An 18,043-nucleotide genomic window follows, 5' to 3' on the forward strand; every position below is an offset into this window, starting at 1 on the left:
ATCGCTGGGCTCCACCCCAGAATAATTAAAGCACAGCTTCTGGGGGTGGGGTCTAGGCATGGGTATATTTCAAGTGTCCCAGGTGACATCAATGTGTGGCCAAGGCTTGGAACATTGAGTGATGCTGGGAGTTGCTCAGCTGTCTGTCCCCCACCACGTGCTGCCTCCTCCTGGCTGGGCTCTATAAAGAAAACCTACACATAGTCCCCCTTGTCAAATCCACAATCATTCACAAAATGTCCTAAGACAGTACCAGATAAAACATGGCAGTGCCTGGGGTGGGGGTGGATTACTCCATACTTTTCAGAAACAAACCCACCGTGGGAAGGCTTATCCAGGTTCCTGGGAGAAAATGTAATTAAAAGATCCCATCTGTGAGGGCACTTGTGTGGCTCAGTTGGTTAAGCATCCGACTTTGGCTCAGGTCATGATCTCGTGGTTTGTGGGTTCAAGCCCTGTGCCAGACTCGCTGCTGTCAACGCAGAGCCCACTTCAGATCCTCTGTCCCCCTCTCTGCCCCTCCCCTGCTTGTGCTCCCTCAAAAATAATTTTAAAAAACATTAAAAAAAAAGACACCATCTTTGAGTTACAAAGTAAATTGCTTTTCATTAAAGAAATGTCCTATTTTTGTGAACTACATCAAATGCTAATGCTTGTTGCAAAGAATGAATATTAAAATTTGCTTCCCTAAGACATTGAACAGCTTCAGTTGTATCCAGCAATGCTTTCCTCAAATGTGGTTTGAGAATTTAATCCAAATGGAAAGCACGGTCACTGGGTAGTCAATCAGTCACATTTCCTAGTTTTATAACTGAGAGACAAAATAAAATAAGGGTTGACAGAAGGTGCGCATGTTTCAAATACTTTTGCATGAGCCCGTCACCACCGCCAAATGTTAGCCTCTTGAGGCATAAATTAATTTACCACAAATGCATGCCGGGTTGTGTCTGGATTCTGCTCTGGTGAGCAGTAAGTGTTAGACTTTTGGACAACAGCTTAAAGAATGACATTTCTCCTACTTGCTGTGATTTTTACCCTTGAGCAGAATGTTTTTCTTGGAATGGATTTCCAGGAGGGGTTTCGGACACAATTCTGGTCATGTGTGCAGGCCTTGTGGGCACTTTTATGAATAGTGTGGCAGCTGTCCTGGTAGGAAGGCATGTTCTTAACCCCTAGAACGTGTGCCCCAGTAAACGCATTAACCATCAATCACTAAGATCTCCGTGTGTGGCCTCACCTGGTACTGCTGTCCGGTGCAGAGGATGAGGTGGTCATAGAGTACGATTTCCTCTTTGGAAACTACCACATGCTTGGCTACTCGGTCTATGGCAGTCATTCTACCAACCACCACATTGACCCAGGAGCACAGTGACATCAACGCATAATCTTTATCATTAAAACAGTGGCTGCAAAGAGAGAGGCTCCGTCAGTGACATTTGAGCAGCTGACAGTGGGCATTAATTAGACATCTGGTGAGCTGGTTCAAGTCCCCTCGTGGGCCAAGTCTGTGCTCTTGATGTGACTTTACTAGGACCGTGGCTAGATACTGGATTTTTCATTATGAGACAGTCACAAACTGACATCTTCCCATTAAAGCTAAATCGTTCCAGCTGGCATAGGCCAGTCCACAACAGGGAGGGTGACTGTGTGTGTGTGCGAGTGCCTCTGTGAAATCATTAACGTACACTCTTTCTTCTGCTTCTATTTCATGGTGGGTGTAAACTTACTTTAGCTGTTGAGTTACCATATTGACCACAGACTCAAAGGGAAAGAGGAAGAAGAAAGTGACATTGTGGAGGATTCCCAAAGGCAGGGGTCAAGGTCCTGAATATTGAGACCCCTTCATATTTGCTAATGTTTACAGTCAATGACTCATTCTTAAAATTAGTGTATGGATTCAGGCCAAAACAACTACACATTTTATTTAGAGAAGATGTCAATTAGGGAGTTAGGTTTGCAGTGAGTACAGTCCCTGGAGACTTTTGGGATTTGCTCTATAGGGCAAAGGTGATTTACAGGGAACTAGTAGTTCTGCAAACAGTGGGTCCAAGGTGGACAGGTTTTCTTTTCTAGTTTGAGCACTCTAGTGTGAGAAAAGTGGAGTTTTGGTAGATTTGGGTTTAAAGAGTTCTCTGAGGATGGTTTCCAGAATTTTCTGAAAGCTCTGACCTCATGTACGTGACCTTTTAATGATTCTGTTCTGAAGACCCAGAGTGTAGAGTGGCAGAACAGTATGTGTTTCATTCAAAAAAAAATTTTTTTTTAATGTTTATTTTTGAGAGAGATAGAGACCAAGTATAAGTGAGGGAGGGGCAGAGAGAGAGGGAGACACAGAGTCCAAAGCAGGCTCCAGGCTCCACACCGTCAGCACAGAGCCCAATGCGGGGCTCGAACTCACAAACCATGAGATCATGACCTGAGCCGAAACCATATGCTCAACAGACTGAGCCACCCAGGCACCCCAGTACGTGTTTCACTTAAATCAAGGCTTAACTGAGTCATGGTGTGTGTCCCAGTGCGACTGGACCCTGGGGACTCTGCATGACCTTTCAATAGTTCAGTTTCTTCACCTCTGAGCAGGAGGTGACTGGCTTATTCATTTTACAGGACAAACCTGAGAAGGTAAAAGATGCTGTTTTGTCAGTTGCGATGTGTACATGAAGGGTATTATTCTAAATAATATTAATGATGCATAATCCTGTTTACCCTCCTTGGACGCCAACGGGATTGTGAAGTGGTAACGGGAGAACATTTTTTCTTTTTGATCCATACATGAGTCTGCTCTCACCACACAAAAGGAATTCTCATAATGGATGTGCATTAGACCCTGTTACAAGGGCCTGTGAAAGAGAAGGGAGCTCTGAGTTTTGTATCTCTCCATGAAACAACATTTAAAAACAAGAACGTTTCTTTTTAATAAGAAAAGAAAATCAGGGGCTGTCCTGTCCCCGCAATATAACAGAGAATGGGATGAAATTCTCTTAAAAAAAAAATCATTTTGGTAGCTTAACAGGAACACATGAAACTCTGTTGATTTCACACATTCATGAGAGACCCACAGAGGACTGCCCTTATTTGCTACACAGTCTCTGCATAATAGGAATGGTACACTGTCAGCCATCCAAGATGAGGAAAAATTAAATATAGTTAGTGCACAGGGATTAGTCTTATGAGGGTTTGCTCAAAGATAAAAGTTCTCAGGGGAAATCTGGGGAAGGTTAAGACTGTTATTTTTAATGACAGCAGGACAGTAGTGTTTATAATGTCAGAATGCATATTTCAGAGTTAAAATCTGAAGTTCTGTCCAGTGGAAATGGCACATGGAACATGGTATTTTGGGGAACCTTTGGAAACATTGGAATATGTGGGGTTCTTGCTTTTATAGTCTGTTACTACATTGAATGATAATAGTCCGTTTAAAGTATCACTGTGTAGGTGATTACAATCCATTCTGGATCTGCTTTACCCATCAGGTAGGTGAAATTAGACATTGGAGACTTATGGTGATACTTTCCCAAAATTGTTTCCTAAGCAGAGGTAATGAGCATTAGGATTCTAACATGGCAGGGACTGCCTCATGGCTTGGTGACAAGAGAAATATCTCCACTAGAGTTCTCTGTAAAAGAGAGAAAGAACCAAAGAGGAAATATCAATAAAACTTCATGTCTCTCTCTCTCTCTCTCTCTTTAATGCTTATTTATTTTTGAGAGAGAGAGAGAGAGAGTAGGAGAGGGGCAGAGAGAGGGAGACACAGAATCTGAAGCATGCTCCAGGCTCTGAGCTATCAGCACAGAGCCCAACGTGGGGCTCAAACTCACAAGCTGTGAGATCATGACCTGAGCTAAAGTTGGACGCTTAACCAACTGAGCCACCCAGGCACCCCAAAACTTCATGTTTCTGAAGTCTCAAGTGAGCTTGACCCTGACTCAAAAATAAAGTGAAAATTTGTCTTCACAGAACATTCTGGAAGCAGGTAATAAGGAGGAGGAAAAAGCAAAAATGCAGGATGGGGAAATTTCTAGAAGGGAACATATGTGTAAAGTGGCCAGCTTGCCCCCAACACCCAGTGGTCAGAAGATTTAGCCCAAAGCTCTAGGTGCAAAGTTACAAGCAAACTCCAGGGAGGCAATTACAAGCAGGATAGATCCATGCACTTCATGGAATCAGAACCCTTCAGAACTGGAAAAAAACTTGGAGGCTTTCATAAAGGATTTATTGTGACACTCTCTGAAGAAGGAGCATCACAATTAACGTTCACTATTCAGGGCTGATTGTCCAATTAGTGGATTTCTCCTGCTTCCTGTTTCTCCTTTCCTCCCACTGCCTTCCTCTCTGCTGTATCCTGGCATGTCATTAGCACCTCTACAAGACACTGGACTGGGAAGGGTGAGGACACACAAAATGGCTATTCAAAAATTAGTAACAGCAATAATCAAAACACTGGTTACGGCAAAGTTCGAAGTTTGTATTTAGAATGAGGAATTTAAATTATGAAATTTATGGATGTCAATGCAATAGTTATTCTTAAACTCCACGACAGAGGTGCTTAAGCAGCCGACTTTGGCTCAGGTCATGATCTCGTGGTTTGTGAGTTCAAGCCCCCAGTCAGGCAGAGCCTGGAGCCTGCTTCTGATTCTATGTCTCCCTCTCTCTGCTCCTCCCCTGTTCAAGCTCTCTCTTTCTCTCAAAAATAAATAAACATTAAAAAAATTTTTAAACTCCATGACGGAGATAATTTCCTTTATTGAGGTAGGAGGACCTTTTGAAAGGCAACATCCTGTTTGTGTTTCAATTTCTGGTTTCTAAGAATTATGGTAACATGCAGTTACCCACCCAGAGGCATCTGGCTGTCTTGTTTAGTCCCAACTATGTAACCTGATTGAGAGGGCTTTTGCAGGTGCCTTTAGATGCAACCTGCATCCACTTGACATTATTTATTGAGCACCTACTATGTGCCAAGCACTGTCCCAGATGTCAGGGACACATTGGTTAACAAAAAAATGCCTGCCCTTGTAGAGTTTACATTGTAGGTTAAGGATTCAGAATATGAAAAATAAAAGCAATTTTGAAAGGAAAATTAGATAATATTTAGAAGAATTTCAGTAGCAAGAAAAAAATAGAGCAGAGCAAGGACTGCAGTGTGTTGGGAGTGTTAGTTGCAAATGAATGGGTGGCCAGGGTAGGTCTCATTGAAAAGTTAACATTTAAACAAAGACTTTGAAAAAGAAAAGCAAAAACTCCAAGGTGGAGACCTGCCAGCTGTGTTTCACGAACAAAGAGGAGACTGTAGTGGTTACATTGGGGAGAACAAGGGCAAAAATGGTCAAAGATGAAGTCAGAGAGGTAAGCAGACAGGGATGGATTGTAGGTGGGAACATTCTAGAAGTTTCTATGAAGATGGAAATGTTCTGTAGCCGTGCTGTCTCATATGGCAGCTACTGGCCACATGTAGCTATCTGATCACTTCACACATGGCTAATGTAATTGAGAGGCAGAATTTTTAATCTCATTTAACTTTACTGAAGTTCAATTTAAATAGTCCTGTGTGGCTAGTAGCCATCACATTGGTCAGTACAGTTCCAGGCTGTTCGGTAGTTGACATGATCTGATTCAAATTTTTGTGGCATTGCTCTGCTTTTGTGTTGAGAATGTGGAGAGGCGAGGACAGAAGCGGGGTCACCAGGTGATTTCCCATCTAGCCACATGCAGATCCCAGACAGTCACACCAGCACAAAGTCATTTGCTAGCTCTTCTCTCCTGTAGCCTACCTAACATGGGGGTTGACCGAAACCTTTATCAAGCTGACTGAATTAAGTTCCTTGTGAGATGTTAATCAATAAGACCAACATTTCCTGGGAATCATCTAATTTAGAAGAAGGGCAATGAGAAAAAGAGACACACATGTGTTGATCCTCTAGCCCGTATCAGAACTTGCTGTTATAGTAATTTTAACAAAAAACTCCAGCAAGGCTGGCTTATCATCTGCTTTTCAGTCAAAAACTCCACTCAGAGACATAAAATCCCTTTTGTAATAGGGGAAATCCACCTGAATCTGAATCTGCATCCATCTGGCTAAAAACCCATGACTTTTTTACTGTCCTGATGATATCCTTAAAAAAAAAATAAAAAGAAGTTCACAGTCTCATAAATAAAAGTATTAGGTCAAAATGAGCCTCGTTCTGCTTGCAAGGAAGCTGCTGTTTTTCTCACTGTTTGAAGATCTCTTCATCATGGATTCTAAGACGAACACCCTGAGAAGGAACAATTTCCTTCCTCCTTGTTGGAAAAATTGGGACATTGTTTCTAGAGGCAGGGAGCCTAATAATTCTTGTACCCATGCTTTGCTACAGGAAATTAAAATTAATGGAAGCTGTGTGATAATGAAATGGCATTTTCTAGAACAGATGTTGACAAATAGTGATTCTACTGGGATGCAACCAATGAAGCTTGCCCAGACTGGCAAGAAGGTTGTAGTATGATCAGCCCCTCATGACAAAGGCCCAGGGGGTAGGGGTGGGAGACCCACACCCCAGTGAAATGCCCTGCCTTTATCTCCCAACTCTGAACCTGGGGGGAGTCCCCTGGTCTGAAGCAAATACAGTCACCAAGCTCCCCTGTGCTGTAGTGACACTCTGAAGTCAAGTGCAGGAGGTGGCTGTGTTAGTAGGCTCCATCCCAGCTGTTTAGAAGAGGGCAGACATCTTCTCACAAATACAAAATGGCAGCCCAACTCTTCATTCCCTCATTAACAGGTTTGTACTTGTATCTTCTTTATTATTATTATTATTTTTTAATGTTTATTTATTTTAGAGAGAGAGAGCACAAGCTGGGGCAGAGGCCGAGAGAATGAGGGAGACACAGAATCTGAAGCAGGCTCCAGGCTCTGAGCTGTCTGCACAGAGCCCGATGCAGGGCTTGAACTCACAAACTGCAAGATCATGACCTGAGCTGAAGTCGAATGCTTAACTGACTGAGCCACCCAGATGCCCCTGTACTTGTATCTTCTAAGTGAGTCTGAACCGCGAAAGAAAAGTCTGCCACCCTTCCCTTGCCAGTCTGAAATCTACTACAGCTGACCCTTGAACAACACAGGTTTGAACTGTGTGGCTCCACTTACACATGGACTTTTTTTCAATATATACAGTACAGGACTGTAAACGTATTTTCTCTTCCTTGTGCCTTTCTTAATAACATTTTCTTTTCTCTAGGTAACATACAAAACATGTGTTAATTGACTGTTTATGTTATTGGTGAGGCTTCTGGATAACAATAGGCTACTATTACTGGTTAAGATTTAGGGGAGTCAACAGTCACATGCAGATTTTGGAATGCATGGGGGTCAGAGCTCCTAAACCCCCCACCCTATCCTGTGTTGCTCAAGGGTCAACTGTATTTTGCATAGAAATGCACCCAAATGAGGACGTTTGGCCTCAGAATGAAAAATCAAATGGAATTCTTACTCGCTTGCTAAAAACTTCCTTTGTTCAGTGCCCAGAAGCCTTTTTCCAGGAAGTCCATGGGTTGAAATCAGGGTGAGATTACTAAACTTCAGGTGAGAGCTGAGGAGAGAGAAGAAAACACACAAAAAAGGAGGTAAAGCTCGACTTGGTGAAGGTTTATTATAATTCAATTTAACCTTACCTTATGTATCATCCAATTGCTGAACTTTTCTTTTCAGCAACTCTTTTTGCACAAACTTTCCCACAGAACTGACCATGTCAATGAAAGGAGGGAGATGGCTCTGGAGCCTCTAACTGCAGAAACGTCCAGAAGCCACAACACCAGCATGGCAGACACCATTTAATTTTTTTTTTTTTTTTTAATCGCCTCTCAGGAGGCACCTGGGTTGAGCATCCAACTCCTGATTTTGGCTCAGGTCATGATCCCAGGATCGTGGGATGGAGCCCCGCATCGACATTCCGGGGCTCGAAGCATGTTCATAGGCATCATCATAGGGATTAGTGTTAAAGAGTTTGTGCTGGAAGTCGGGGGCAGGGTTTTATTATCCTCATTTCATACAGACAAAAATCAAGCTTGGAAACAGGTAATTTGTTCACAGCTGAAGCTCATGGGCAGCCGAGCTGGAAGTGAGAGCCATCTCTCTTCTGACCCCCAGCAGTGCCCTCTGCACTCACCTCACTGCCCTCTATAAACAAGTCCTGTGAGTGACATTAAGTAGGACACCCAGGAGCATAAGCAGAGGCTGCTGAAGAACGGATGTGCTTAAGACTCACTCCATGTTTTCCCTTAAGCATTAAAATACTCCTGCTGCAAATTTGCCCTTCAGCTAAAGTCAGCAAAATTTTATGGGTGAGTTGATCTTTTCATAGGATGGTGAGAAAGATATTTTTCTCTAAAATCTCTTCTGAGTTTACACCTCCCCTTCAAGCAACCAAATGCCAAAAAAGAAACCTTCACCAAGTTCGAGGAAAACACCTGCCCTCCTTTCCCATGAGGAAACTGGAAATTTTCCAAATGTGGAAATGCTATCAATTTACTGACAATCTGTTAAGTACCACTACAAGCAGGACACTTTCGGTAATGGCATGGGCCGGCAATGTAATAAATTCAACTGCACCTGACATTTAAAAACAGCTAAATATTATGAAAGGTTGTGCTCTAGGGTCTCGAAGGATGCATGTTATTTAAGAATGAATATTCTTATCTGATACAAAGAAAACCCAGCACATCTTCTCCTCTAATCATAAGAATAAAATTTTTGAATATGTTCAAATAACATAAAGGTCACAATTAACCCCAGCTACTTAGGGCTCCCAGTCTGCAAATGCACACTGATGACAGGTCTTTAATTTATTTACATTTAATGGAAAGTGCAAAATGCAGCTAACAATACATGTTGATGCTCACATGAAGTTAGAATTTATTTTGGCTTTGGTGCCTATGTGATGGAAATGTGGTTTATGTTATACTAATAATAGTTATACATGGGCATTTTTATAGCTCTCTGTGAACAGGCGGCTTAGTAATTATCCAGCTATATCTTTTACTACAAAAACAATCCCTTTGGCACTGAATAATTTGAATGATCTAACAACATGGATCAAATGACTTCTAAATTGCCAAATTGCCACACTATAATATACTGAATTATGCAATTGTGCAATTAAAGACTTCTCCAAAAGCTTTTGAGTGGGGGGCATTTTCTGGATTTTTATCTGTAAGGGCACCAAACTTTCTACTCCTTTTCTTTAGCCTTAGCCAAATTCCTTATGCACTCTTCACGGTGGCTACTCTGGTCCTTTATCCAATCTTCAAGGTCACTAATTTAACCTTTCTTGTTCTCCCTCCCATCCCCTTTCCTCACTCTCAAGTTAGTGCATCTCTCACACCATAAAGAAAACAAAGATGAGCCACCAGGCCTCCCCCCCATCCCCGTTTCCCTTATAACCTCCAGAAACATCTATAAGAGCGTTCTTCCATTCCCTCTAATTCAAAAGACAGGTTCTCTCCATTAACACTGTCTTCTCTTCATGTTCCTCTATCTTTCCTATTTTTTTAAGTAGGCTTCACACCCAGTATGGAGCCCAATGCAGGGCTTAAACTCATGACCCAGCCATCAAGACCTGAGCTGAGATCAAGAGTTGGACACCTAACCAACTGAGTCACCCGGGGCACCCTCTCCCTATTTCTATGCCAGCAAATTGTCCTTACAACACTACTTATAAACCTGGAAGTAACCAGTTTATTTGCTGATAGGGTGGAGCCATATAGTCAACAGGGGTCATGGCCTTGCTTATCTGCTACTCTAAGGGGGCTTCCATTCTCAATGTCTCCTCAGGCCCAAGGTGGCTCCTGGAGCTCCAGCCATCATATCCCATATCCACATTACAGGCAGAAGGAAGGAGGAATGGGTGGAAAAGGTTGTCCATTAAGAAGAGACTAAAATCCCATTTGACTTTTCTGCTTACATTGCCAGAACTCAGGGACACAGCCACATGTAGCAGAAAGGGAGCCTGGAAAATATGGTTTTTCAAAGAGAAATACAGTGTGTTTTTTTTAAAGAACCATATTGCCCAATGTTCTGTTACCAAGGACAAAGTGCAGAATAAATCCTGGGAAACAACTAGAAATCTCTACTCATACTGACTCATGGAGGAAGGCTAGGTGGGCTTGGAGAAGGAAATAGGTGGCTGACACCATGTGGTTCAAATGAGAAAAGGCAGATGTATGTGTAGGGTGCTGGGAACTGAAAGGAGAAGGGGGAGTCATCCAGGAGCTAGCAATGGTCGGATGCCATTACTGATGTGAATGGAAGAAATGGTGACAGCTGGGGCCAGGAAGGAGGCCCTACCCAAAAGCTGCAGCCATAGAACATGCTGTCTGGGGCAACATTATCTTCAGGTTCTCTCTTATTATTGCTTTTCTCACCAGCTCCTCCTCCTTTGCCCATCTCCCTGCTCACAAGCTTCCCAGTATTCATGCCTATCTCCCTGGGTGATGTTATCTACCACCATGACTTCATCTTACGTATTTGCATGAAAGCTTCCTTCTGAGCTCAAAACCCAATTTCCAAGGGCCTATCAGTCCTAATGTGGCTGCTTCACAAGTATCCCCAAATCAGTATGTAGTCCCATTCCATTGCTCCTTTATTTCAGTCAAAGGCATGATCAACTAACCACCTCTCAAGTTAGGAATCTGAGAGCCTACTTCAGACTCCCACCCTCTTTCTCACTTTCCACAACTGGTCACCACGTCCAGCCTCTTTTAAAGTTTATTTATTTATTTTGAGGGAGAGAGATAGCAAATGGGGAAGGGGCAGAGAGAGAGAGAGACAGAGAGAGAGAGAGAATCCCAAGCAGGCTCCACATCACCAGCACAAAGCTCAATCCCATGAACCTCGAGATCATGACCTGAACTGAAGTCAGATGCTTAACCAACTGAGCCACCCAGGGGACCCGAAAACCTCTTTTTAAATTAAATCCAATCTCAATCGTTCCTAGTTTTAAGTTTCCATGTTTGCTCACCACTTTGATAGTAGCAGAGCAGAGTGGCTAAGACTATGGGCTCAAGAGTCAGATAGCTTCAGTTGAATGCCAGCCTCTAGCATACTAGGTTTCTGACCTTGGGTGAGTGACAAGTTATTTAACCTCTTTGTGCTTCAGTGTCCTAGTCTGTAAAATGGGAATAATAGAACCTAATGCCTTATAGGGGTGCTGTGGGATTAAATGACGGTATCTGTAAAAATGTTTAGAATATTGCCTGCTACATAAAACATTTTAAATGAATAACTATTTAATTAAAGTGATTTAAGATATTAAGTCCAAATTCATGAGCACGGTATATAAGGCCTTTGTATTGGGGACTAAACTAACCTCATTAAACTTCTTGCTATTCAGTGAAGGTTCCCTCTTTCATGCCTTTCTATGAATGTGTCCACTTTTTCCTCCAACCTTGTGTTTTTTTAATTTAATTTTTTAATCTGATTCAGAAACATCCAAATATTTCTTAACTTATAACTAAGAATATTGGTCCAAAATCATAAAGTTTATAATGTGCAGTTTTAGTAGATTTTAGCTCTTCTGAGGGTGACATATGGAGATCAAATGTTTAAGACTTTTAATCTGATGACCAGTGAATATTTTAGAAGTTCCTACAAACAGAACAGTGAGTCACAGGGTACATCTTGGATTTGGGCATACAGTAGACAAAATGGCAGAACAGCAGGACCACAGAGACAACACCGTTCTCAGATCTAGTGGTGTTGGCTTACTGTATATAAACAATACTAACATCACTGTGAGTCCTCTGCTCCAAAATCAAAGGTCACTGTGTCGTGGAAAAAAAAAAAAAGTTCAAGTGAAGTGCTCAAGCCAATGAAACATTAAACAAGCGCACCTGCATTTTCGCAGCGGATAATTCCAGTGGGGATTTCATGTTGCTGTGGATACAAGGGGAGGAACAGCTCAGAGATACGTGTAAAGCAGGGAGGGATTAGAGTATCCAGGGAAATAAGTAAAAGGTATTGCGTTTCATTCCATGCTTCAGGGGGACAGCTACAAAATTAGGTCTAAACATCCTTATCCTTCAAATAAAGGGGTCACATTGCCAATTTACTGTGAGCATGATAAAAGAAACATAAAACTTTTCATGTTGCTTACCCTTCTGGGCAGTAGAAACCTGTCACCCTGCCAAGTAAATGCTTATTACTTTTATTTTTAATTTTTTCCTGGCTGGGTTTTTTGGGGGTTTTTTTTGTGTGGGTTTTTTTTTTTTTTTTTTTTTTTGGCATAGCAAGGGCAACCAAAGCCAGTGATTTAATTAACTGCTTCATTAATGCTTTTATTTGAATAGATAATGTAGAGAGAGAAAATAATTATCCAACATCAATCTAAATGTTACAATTTACTAAAATCTCTGCTTTCTGAATTGTTCAGAACAATGACAAAAATGTTTACCAAATTACAGTAAATCCTAGCTCAAGACAGCTATTTAACTTAACTGCTATTTAAATAGTCAAAAAATAACTCCGATCTGATTCAGTCTTAATGCTATCACATAATGTCACAAAATTAATGGTGACATGCTATAGATGGAACCTAAAAGTTGGGAACTCCCAATACCAAAAGAAAAATGGAGGGCAAAACAAGTCAAAATATTTATACGTTGTTTAAGAGAATTTACCAGGTTCTCCCTGAAAAATTGTTAACTTTCTTCAGCAATATTATTTTGTTTAGCTCACAAAGAGATTTGTTTGACAATGTCCTTGGCCACTTCCTGTTTGTTGTCTTAGTAAAAATAGCCCAACAGCTGCATCCATGGCCTCCTGGCTGTCAGTAGTGGCACACTTGGACCTCCAGGGGGAGACCAAAGAAAGAGAGACCTGAAGAGGGTGGGGTCAAGGATTCTGAGCACTTCTAAAAGTGGGGAGTGTTCATGGGGCAAAGAAGTAGTTCAAATCTCTCTCCCTGACCTTTTTTCTCTCTTCTCTTCAGTGCCATATTGCATGGCTCTCCTATTCATGGGAGCCCCAGTAGGAACCAGGGTGGGGCCTGGAGAAAGGGGCCAAGAAGCAAATCTCAAACCTGCCTGAATCCAGGCTTATGTCCTGGGACAAGGATCTAGAATCAACACTGAACCCAACAATGTCTGTTTGCCGGTGCTTTGTGAATTCTTCAGGGACCCTTCAGGGGAGGGGGTGGTGGCCAGGGTAAGGGGCTGGGGGTGGGGGGAGGGAGAGGGGAAGGAAGGTATGGGGATTCAGGAACTCAGATGAAAAGCTTGTGTATCTCTGCATAAAAATAACACATAAATCCTAACTGAAAAAATGAAAATGAATGTAATGTTTGAAATGGTCACTTAATGAATAAGAATAAAATTTGGAAGTCTGGCAAAACAAACTAAGATGAAATTGGATTTTGCTTTATAATTTATGGGAAATGATTATGTACATAAGAGTAAAAATGTTACACATTTGTACTCTGATATTTTTATATACATGGAGCATATAGAAGATGTAAATACTAAGACAGCAGTTATGAAAGACCAGCTGGAAAGCCTCTGCACACAAGAGATGGCAAAATGTAAGACACCAATCAATCAGTTCCCTAAGACTGGAAAGGAGCATTGTGGGGATCCAAAAGTGATGAGGTCACTTGTGGAGGTGTGGAGTGGGGATAAGGACAGGTTTGCTGCTTGGGGCAAATGCTCGTGGTTACAAGGCTTTATAGACACCATATGGTCAGGTTTCCTCATGCATGGCATTTATATATTCTTGAACCTTTATTCTTAATGGTGATAGTTTAAGCATGAAGTATATGAGATGCTTTCTACTAGGTCCAATTTAGTGTGTAAATACTATGATATGGGGTAATGACTTCAGCTATGTCATGTTTAATGATAAGTTAATAATTATGCCTAGTAACTAAGCCCTGAAGTAATGATATGACATAGAAATTATATATGATTTGTTGAGAATTAGAAAATGTGGTTTGGAAAACAAGCTCATAAAAACAGGTTAATTACAATGAGCAATTATAGGGGGAAATAAGTTTCCTTACAGATAAGAGCTGCCAATTTTGAGGAAATGTCTACATAAATGGTTACTATACACATGTGCATGTTAGAATTACCTGGGGATTCTTAAAAATACATATTCCTGGAATTGTAGCATCAGGAATAGGGGCCCAGGAAACTCTTTTTATCACTATCACCTCCACCTCCACCCCATCCCAGCCCCACCCCCACAAATAGCTCTGATGTACAGAGTTGTTAAGTATGGAATTTTCACAATCTGTTGCTTAGAGAAAAAGTTGCTCAACATTACGCTCATGTCTAGGATGCTGATCATAACATGTTTCTCCATCATTAGTTCTTAAAATAAAAGGAAACTCAGGGCTTTTTTTTTTTTTTTTTTTTTTTTTTTCACAAGTGCCTTACTATGTTGGTAAGGATTGGAAAGATTCTGGTTGTCCTTTTGAGAGAAATTATCTTTAGAGAATTTCAGTTAGGGATTAACACGGTCTCCAGAAGCCATGTGCCCAGGAACTGGCCTTGCCTTGTCTGGGTTTCAACGGTGGCTCCAAGCACTCCAATCCCCCAGAGGGTATGACTACCTCACACCTCTACAGAAGGACCATTCCCATGTCTCCAGGCTTCTCCCAACTGCCACCCAATATCAAATGCTGTACAAGAAGGGCCAGTTTGACACCTCCTTGTTCCCTCAAAGTGCTTGTAGTCACTTCTGTAATCGGTTGAAGGTACAGGGATGCAAGAAAGTGACTAGTGGATTCAGAGCTCAGTCGGGGTCAGGGAGCTGTGACTGAGTGTGTACGGTGTCTTTTGTCTTTTGGGAACTGAGGCTGTACGTGAGAAAGGTGCGGACAGTAGGATGGGGACAGTTGGCATTGACCTAGTGCCACTAAAGTCCGAGTTACTCCTGGAGGGCTTGTTTAAACAAAGATCCCTAGACCCCGTTCTCCAGGTTTCTGATACAGTAGGTCTGGGGTGGGACCTGAGAATTTGTATTTCTATAACAGGTTCCCAAATGATGTCCATGTTGGTGTTCCATTTTGAGAACCACTGTTCTAGGCACAGAAAAGTGAGGGGCTCCCAGTGATTTTGGGTGCATAAGAAAGGTGGGTAGAGTTTAATATAAGTTTAAATGAAGGAAGTATATGATCCGTTAAATATTTGAGACACATAAGTAAAAAGTGAATTTTTTGTTTTGGCCTTGTTTTTTGTTTTGTTTTGTTGTTTTATTTTTTTTTTAATTTTTTTTTAACGTTTATTTATTTTTGAGACAGAGAGAGACAGAGCATGAATGGGGGAGGGTCAGAGAGAGGGAGACACAGAATCTGAAACAGGCTCCAGGATCTGAGCGGTCAGCACAGAGCCTGACGCGGGGCTCGAACTCACAGACTGAGAGATCATGACCTGAGCCGAAGTCGGACGCTTAACCGACTGAGCCACCCAGGCGCCCCTGTTGTTTTGTTTTTAATGCAGTGGAATTCCTGGATTTGGGGTGTGGGGTGCACTCAGAGCCCCCTCAAGACATACATGATAAACTTGAGGTTAGTGGCAAAAGAGAGGACCCAAAATATGTCCAGATTAATGTTTGAAAAGCATCCAAGTATCATGAAAGGGCTTAAGAAACATCCATTGGCAGCCCATTAGGTAGTGATGGTCAGTGGGAGCCAAAGATGTGGCCATTATGACCATGAGAGTCTTTGGTCCATAAGGGATTTCTATCCCTCAGCCTGGGTAGACAGCTAACAGGGCAGGGCATAACACCAGTTTTCTCTGCAGTCAAGCACTTTTGCAAAACAGAAACACCACAGAGCATTGGTCAGCTTGCTTGGTACTCCTGATGGTAAATCAGAGATGGTAGCCATTTTAACTGAATTCCTTTTTTTTTTTTTTAATTTTTTTTTAACATATTTATTTTTGAGACAGAGAGACAGAGCATGAATGGGGGAGGGTCAGAGAGAGAGGGAGACACAGAATCTGAAACAGGCTCCAGGCTCTGAGCTGTCAGCACAGAGCCCGACGCGGGGCTCGAACTCACGGACCACCAGATCATGACCTGAGCCAAAGTCGGACGCTTAACTGACTGAGCCACCCAGGCGCCCCTAACTGAATTTCAAGAGAGCATCTTTGCCAGACCAGGACCTCTAGCAGGGAGCAAACACATATACTGGCAAGAAACACCTCTGATTCATCCTTAATCCTCAGGGGAGAGAGTATCTTCCATATGAAGACCCTACCTCCCCAGGCTCTTCCCTCCTATTAGAGACAATGTGAGGCTCCCACAAGGAAACTGGATATGTAAATTTAATTAGTGGGGAGGTGCCAGTCTAATAAGCTTGGAGTGATAGGCTTTACCAGATGCTTTGTGTGTTATCACCTGATTTAACCCTCGTGCCAGTGTAGGAGGAGAGATTCTGGGTTCTCTCCCCATTGTACAAGTGAAGAAACAGGTTCACAGACTTTGGATGATTTTCCTGGGCCCCATCAGTCATGGGAGAGCTCTCTAACTCAGTGGTTCCTGGATCCTGACCCCCAGGGGTGTGAAAACACAGATTCCCACACCTCCCCCTGCATTTCTGATTCAATCCTTATAGGGTGGCATCTGGGTATCTGCATCTCCAACAGATCCCTAAGCAATGCAGAAGTGCTGGTCCACAGACCACAGTTTGAAAACTACTGATCTAACCTTATCTCTGTCCCAAATTAGAAATAAAGTATTTGCCAACACATGCTTTTAAGGCCACTTTTTCTTCCAGCCAAGGTTTCTGGTGGAGTACACTGGATCCTCTTTAGAGCTACAAAAATGCCTGGGAAGAGAGGTGGCCTTGAAAACCTCTTGACACAGTCTTCTTATCTAGCCTTGCTTTTTCTCTGCCTTCATCTCTGCCCCTGTATTTCACCAAAGGACAACTGAATATTAATTAAGAACAAGACTAGGGGCACCTGGGTGGCTCAGTTGGTTAGGCTCAGGTCATGATCTCACAGTTCGTGGGCGTCAAGCTCTGTGCTGACAGCTCAGAGCCTGGAGCCTGCTTTGGATTCTGTGTCTCCCTCTCTGTCTGCCCCTCCCTGCTCACACTCTGTCTCTTTCTCTGTCTCCAAAATAAATAAACATTTACAAAAAAAAAAAAAAAGAAAGAAAGAACTGACTAAAGAAACTGGGATGGTAGGGAGCCTACCTATATCAACTGCAAAAGGTTCTCCCACCCCACTGCTTTCCTGTTCCTGTCTGCCTAGGGACATCTTTTGACCATGGGAGCTGGAGGGACAGGCTGGAAGAACATTTCAGGGTGACCATGTGACCAGAAGGACAGGAACTGGTGGGTAAATACCGCAGCTTCCTCACACAAAGAGGGGCCAATCTCCATTGTGTCCTTTGAAGGGTCCCAGTATAGGATTGAGTCTCAGTTGCCCACAGCAACCTGCTGACAAATGCTTTTTGGGGGTGTTGCTGACTTCCCTCCCTTTCCCACCTCACCACCCTGCTCTCTCAGGTGATTTCCTGGGATGGCCCCCAAATAAACTGCTTGCATCCACATTCTTTGTTTTCAGCTTTTGAAGGAATGTAACCGAAGGCAGGTGCCGACATCATCATTTGAAAATGAAACAATAGTAGAGGGTGGAGACTTGAGTGCGTGAGTTTATTACTCAGTTGACACCTGTGGTTATGTTTTTGTGATCATGAAGAATACATTCCCTAATTAACATCCTTAGCCTCAAAGAATCATGAAAAAACCCCACAAAAAATGACAATGAGCTGATCCCAAAAACGGCCTAATATTGCTCAAAGAGTCTTGCTTTTCTTTTGTTCTGAGTCTCTAAAGTGGTGAAGGTAGGAGATAAGAAGAGTTATCCTGAAATGAACAGGAGTGGATAATTTCAATAAATGAAGATTTTTTTCATTTATAATTAATTACATTTAAATACTGGATTCAGTTAGGAAACTCGATTGTGATTCACAACACCAGGGAGTCTGGTCATTATTTTCCAGTGGCAGAATGTCAGGTCTTTCTGCCTGGGAAGGCCAGACCCTCTGAGCTTGACACGTAGCTGTCCC

The 18,043-nt window shown here is 42.4% G+C and overlaps 1 protein-coding gene across 3 annotated transcripts in view; it reads right to left on the reverse strand.

The window, feature by feature from the left end:
• Positions 1-18,043, reverse strand: part of CFAP61 (cilia and flagella associated protein 61) — a 282,171-nt gene that overhangs the window by 91,764 nt on the left and 172,364 nt on the right. For all 3 annotated transcript variants that reach the window (XM_058684747.1, XM_058684746.1, XM_058684745.1), the window contains 2 exons: positions 7,461-7,559; positions 1,238-1,406 (listed from right to left, as the gene is read on the reverse strand). In XM_058684747.1, the coding sequence (XP_058540730.1) occupies positions 1,238-1,406; positions 7,461-7,559 (268 nt within the window). The remainder of the gene's footprint in view (positions 1-1,237; positions 1,407-7,460; positions 7,560-18,043) is intronic.

This window comes from Neofelis nebulosa, chromosome 9 (assembly GCF_028018385.1).
Source record: "Neofelis nebulosa isolate mNeoNeb1 chromosome 9, mNeoNeb1.pri, whole genome shotgun sequence".
Lineage (NCBI taxonomy): Eukaryota > Metazoa > Chordata > Mammalia > Carnivora > Felidae > Neofelis > Neofelis nebulosa.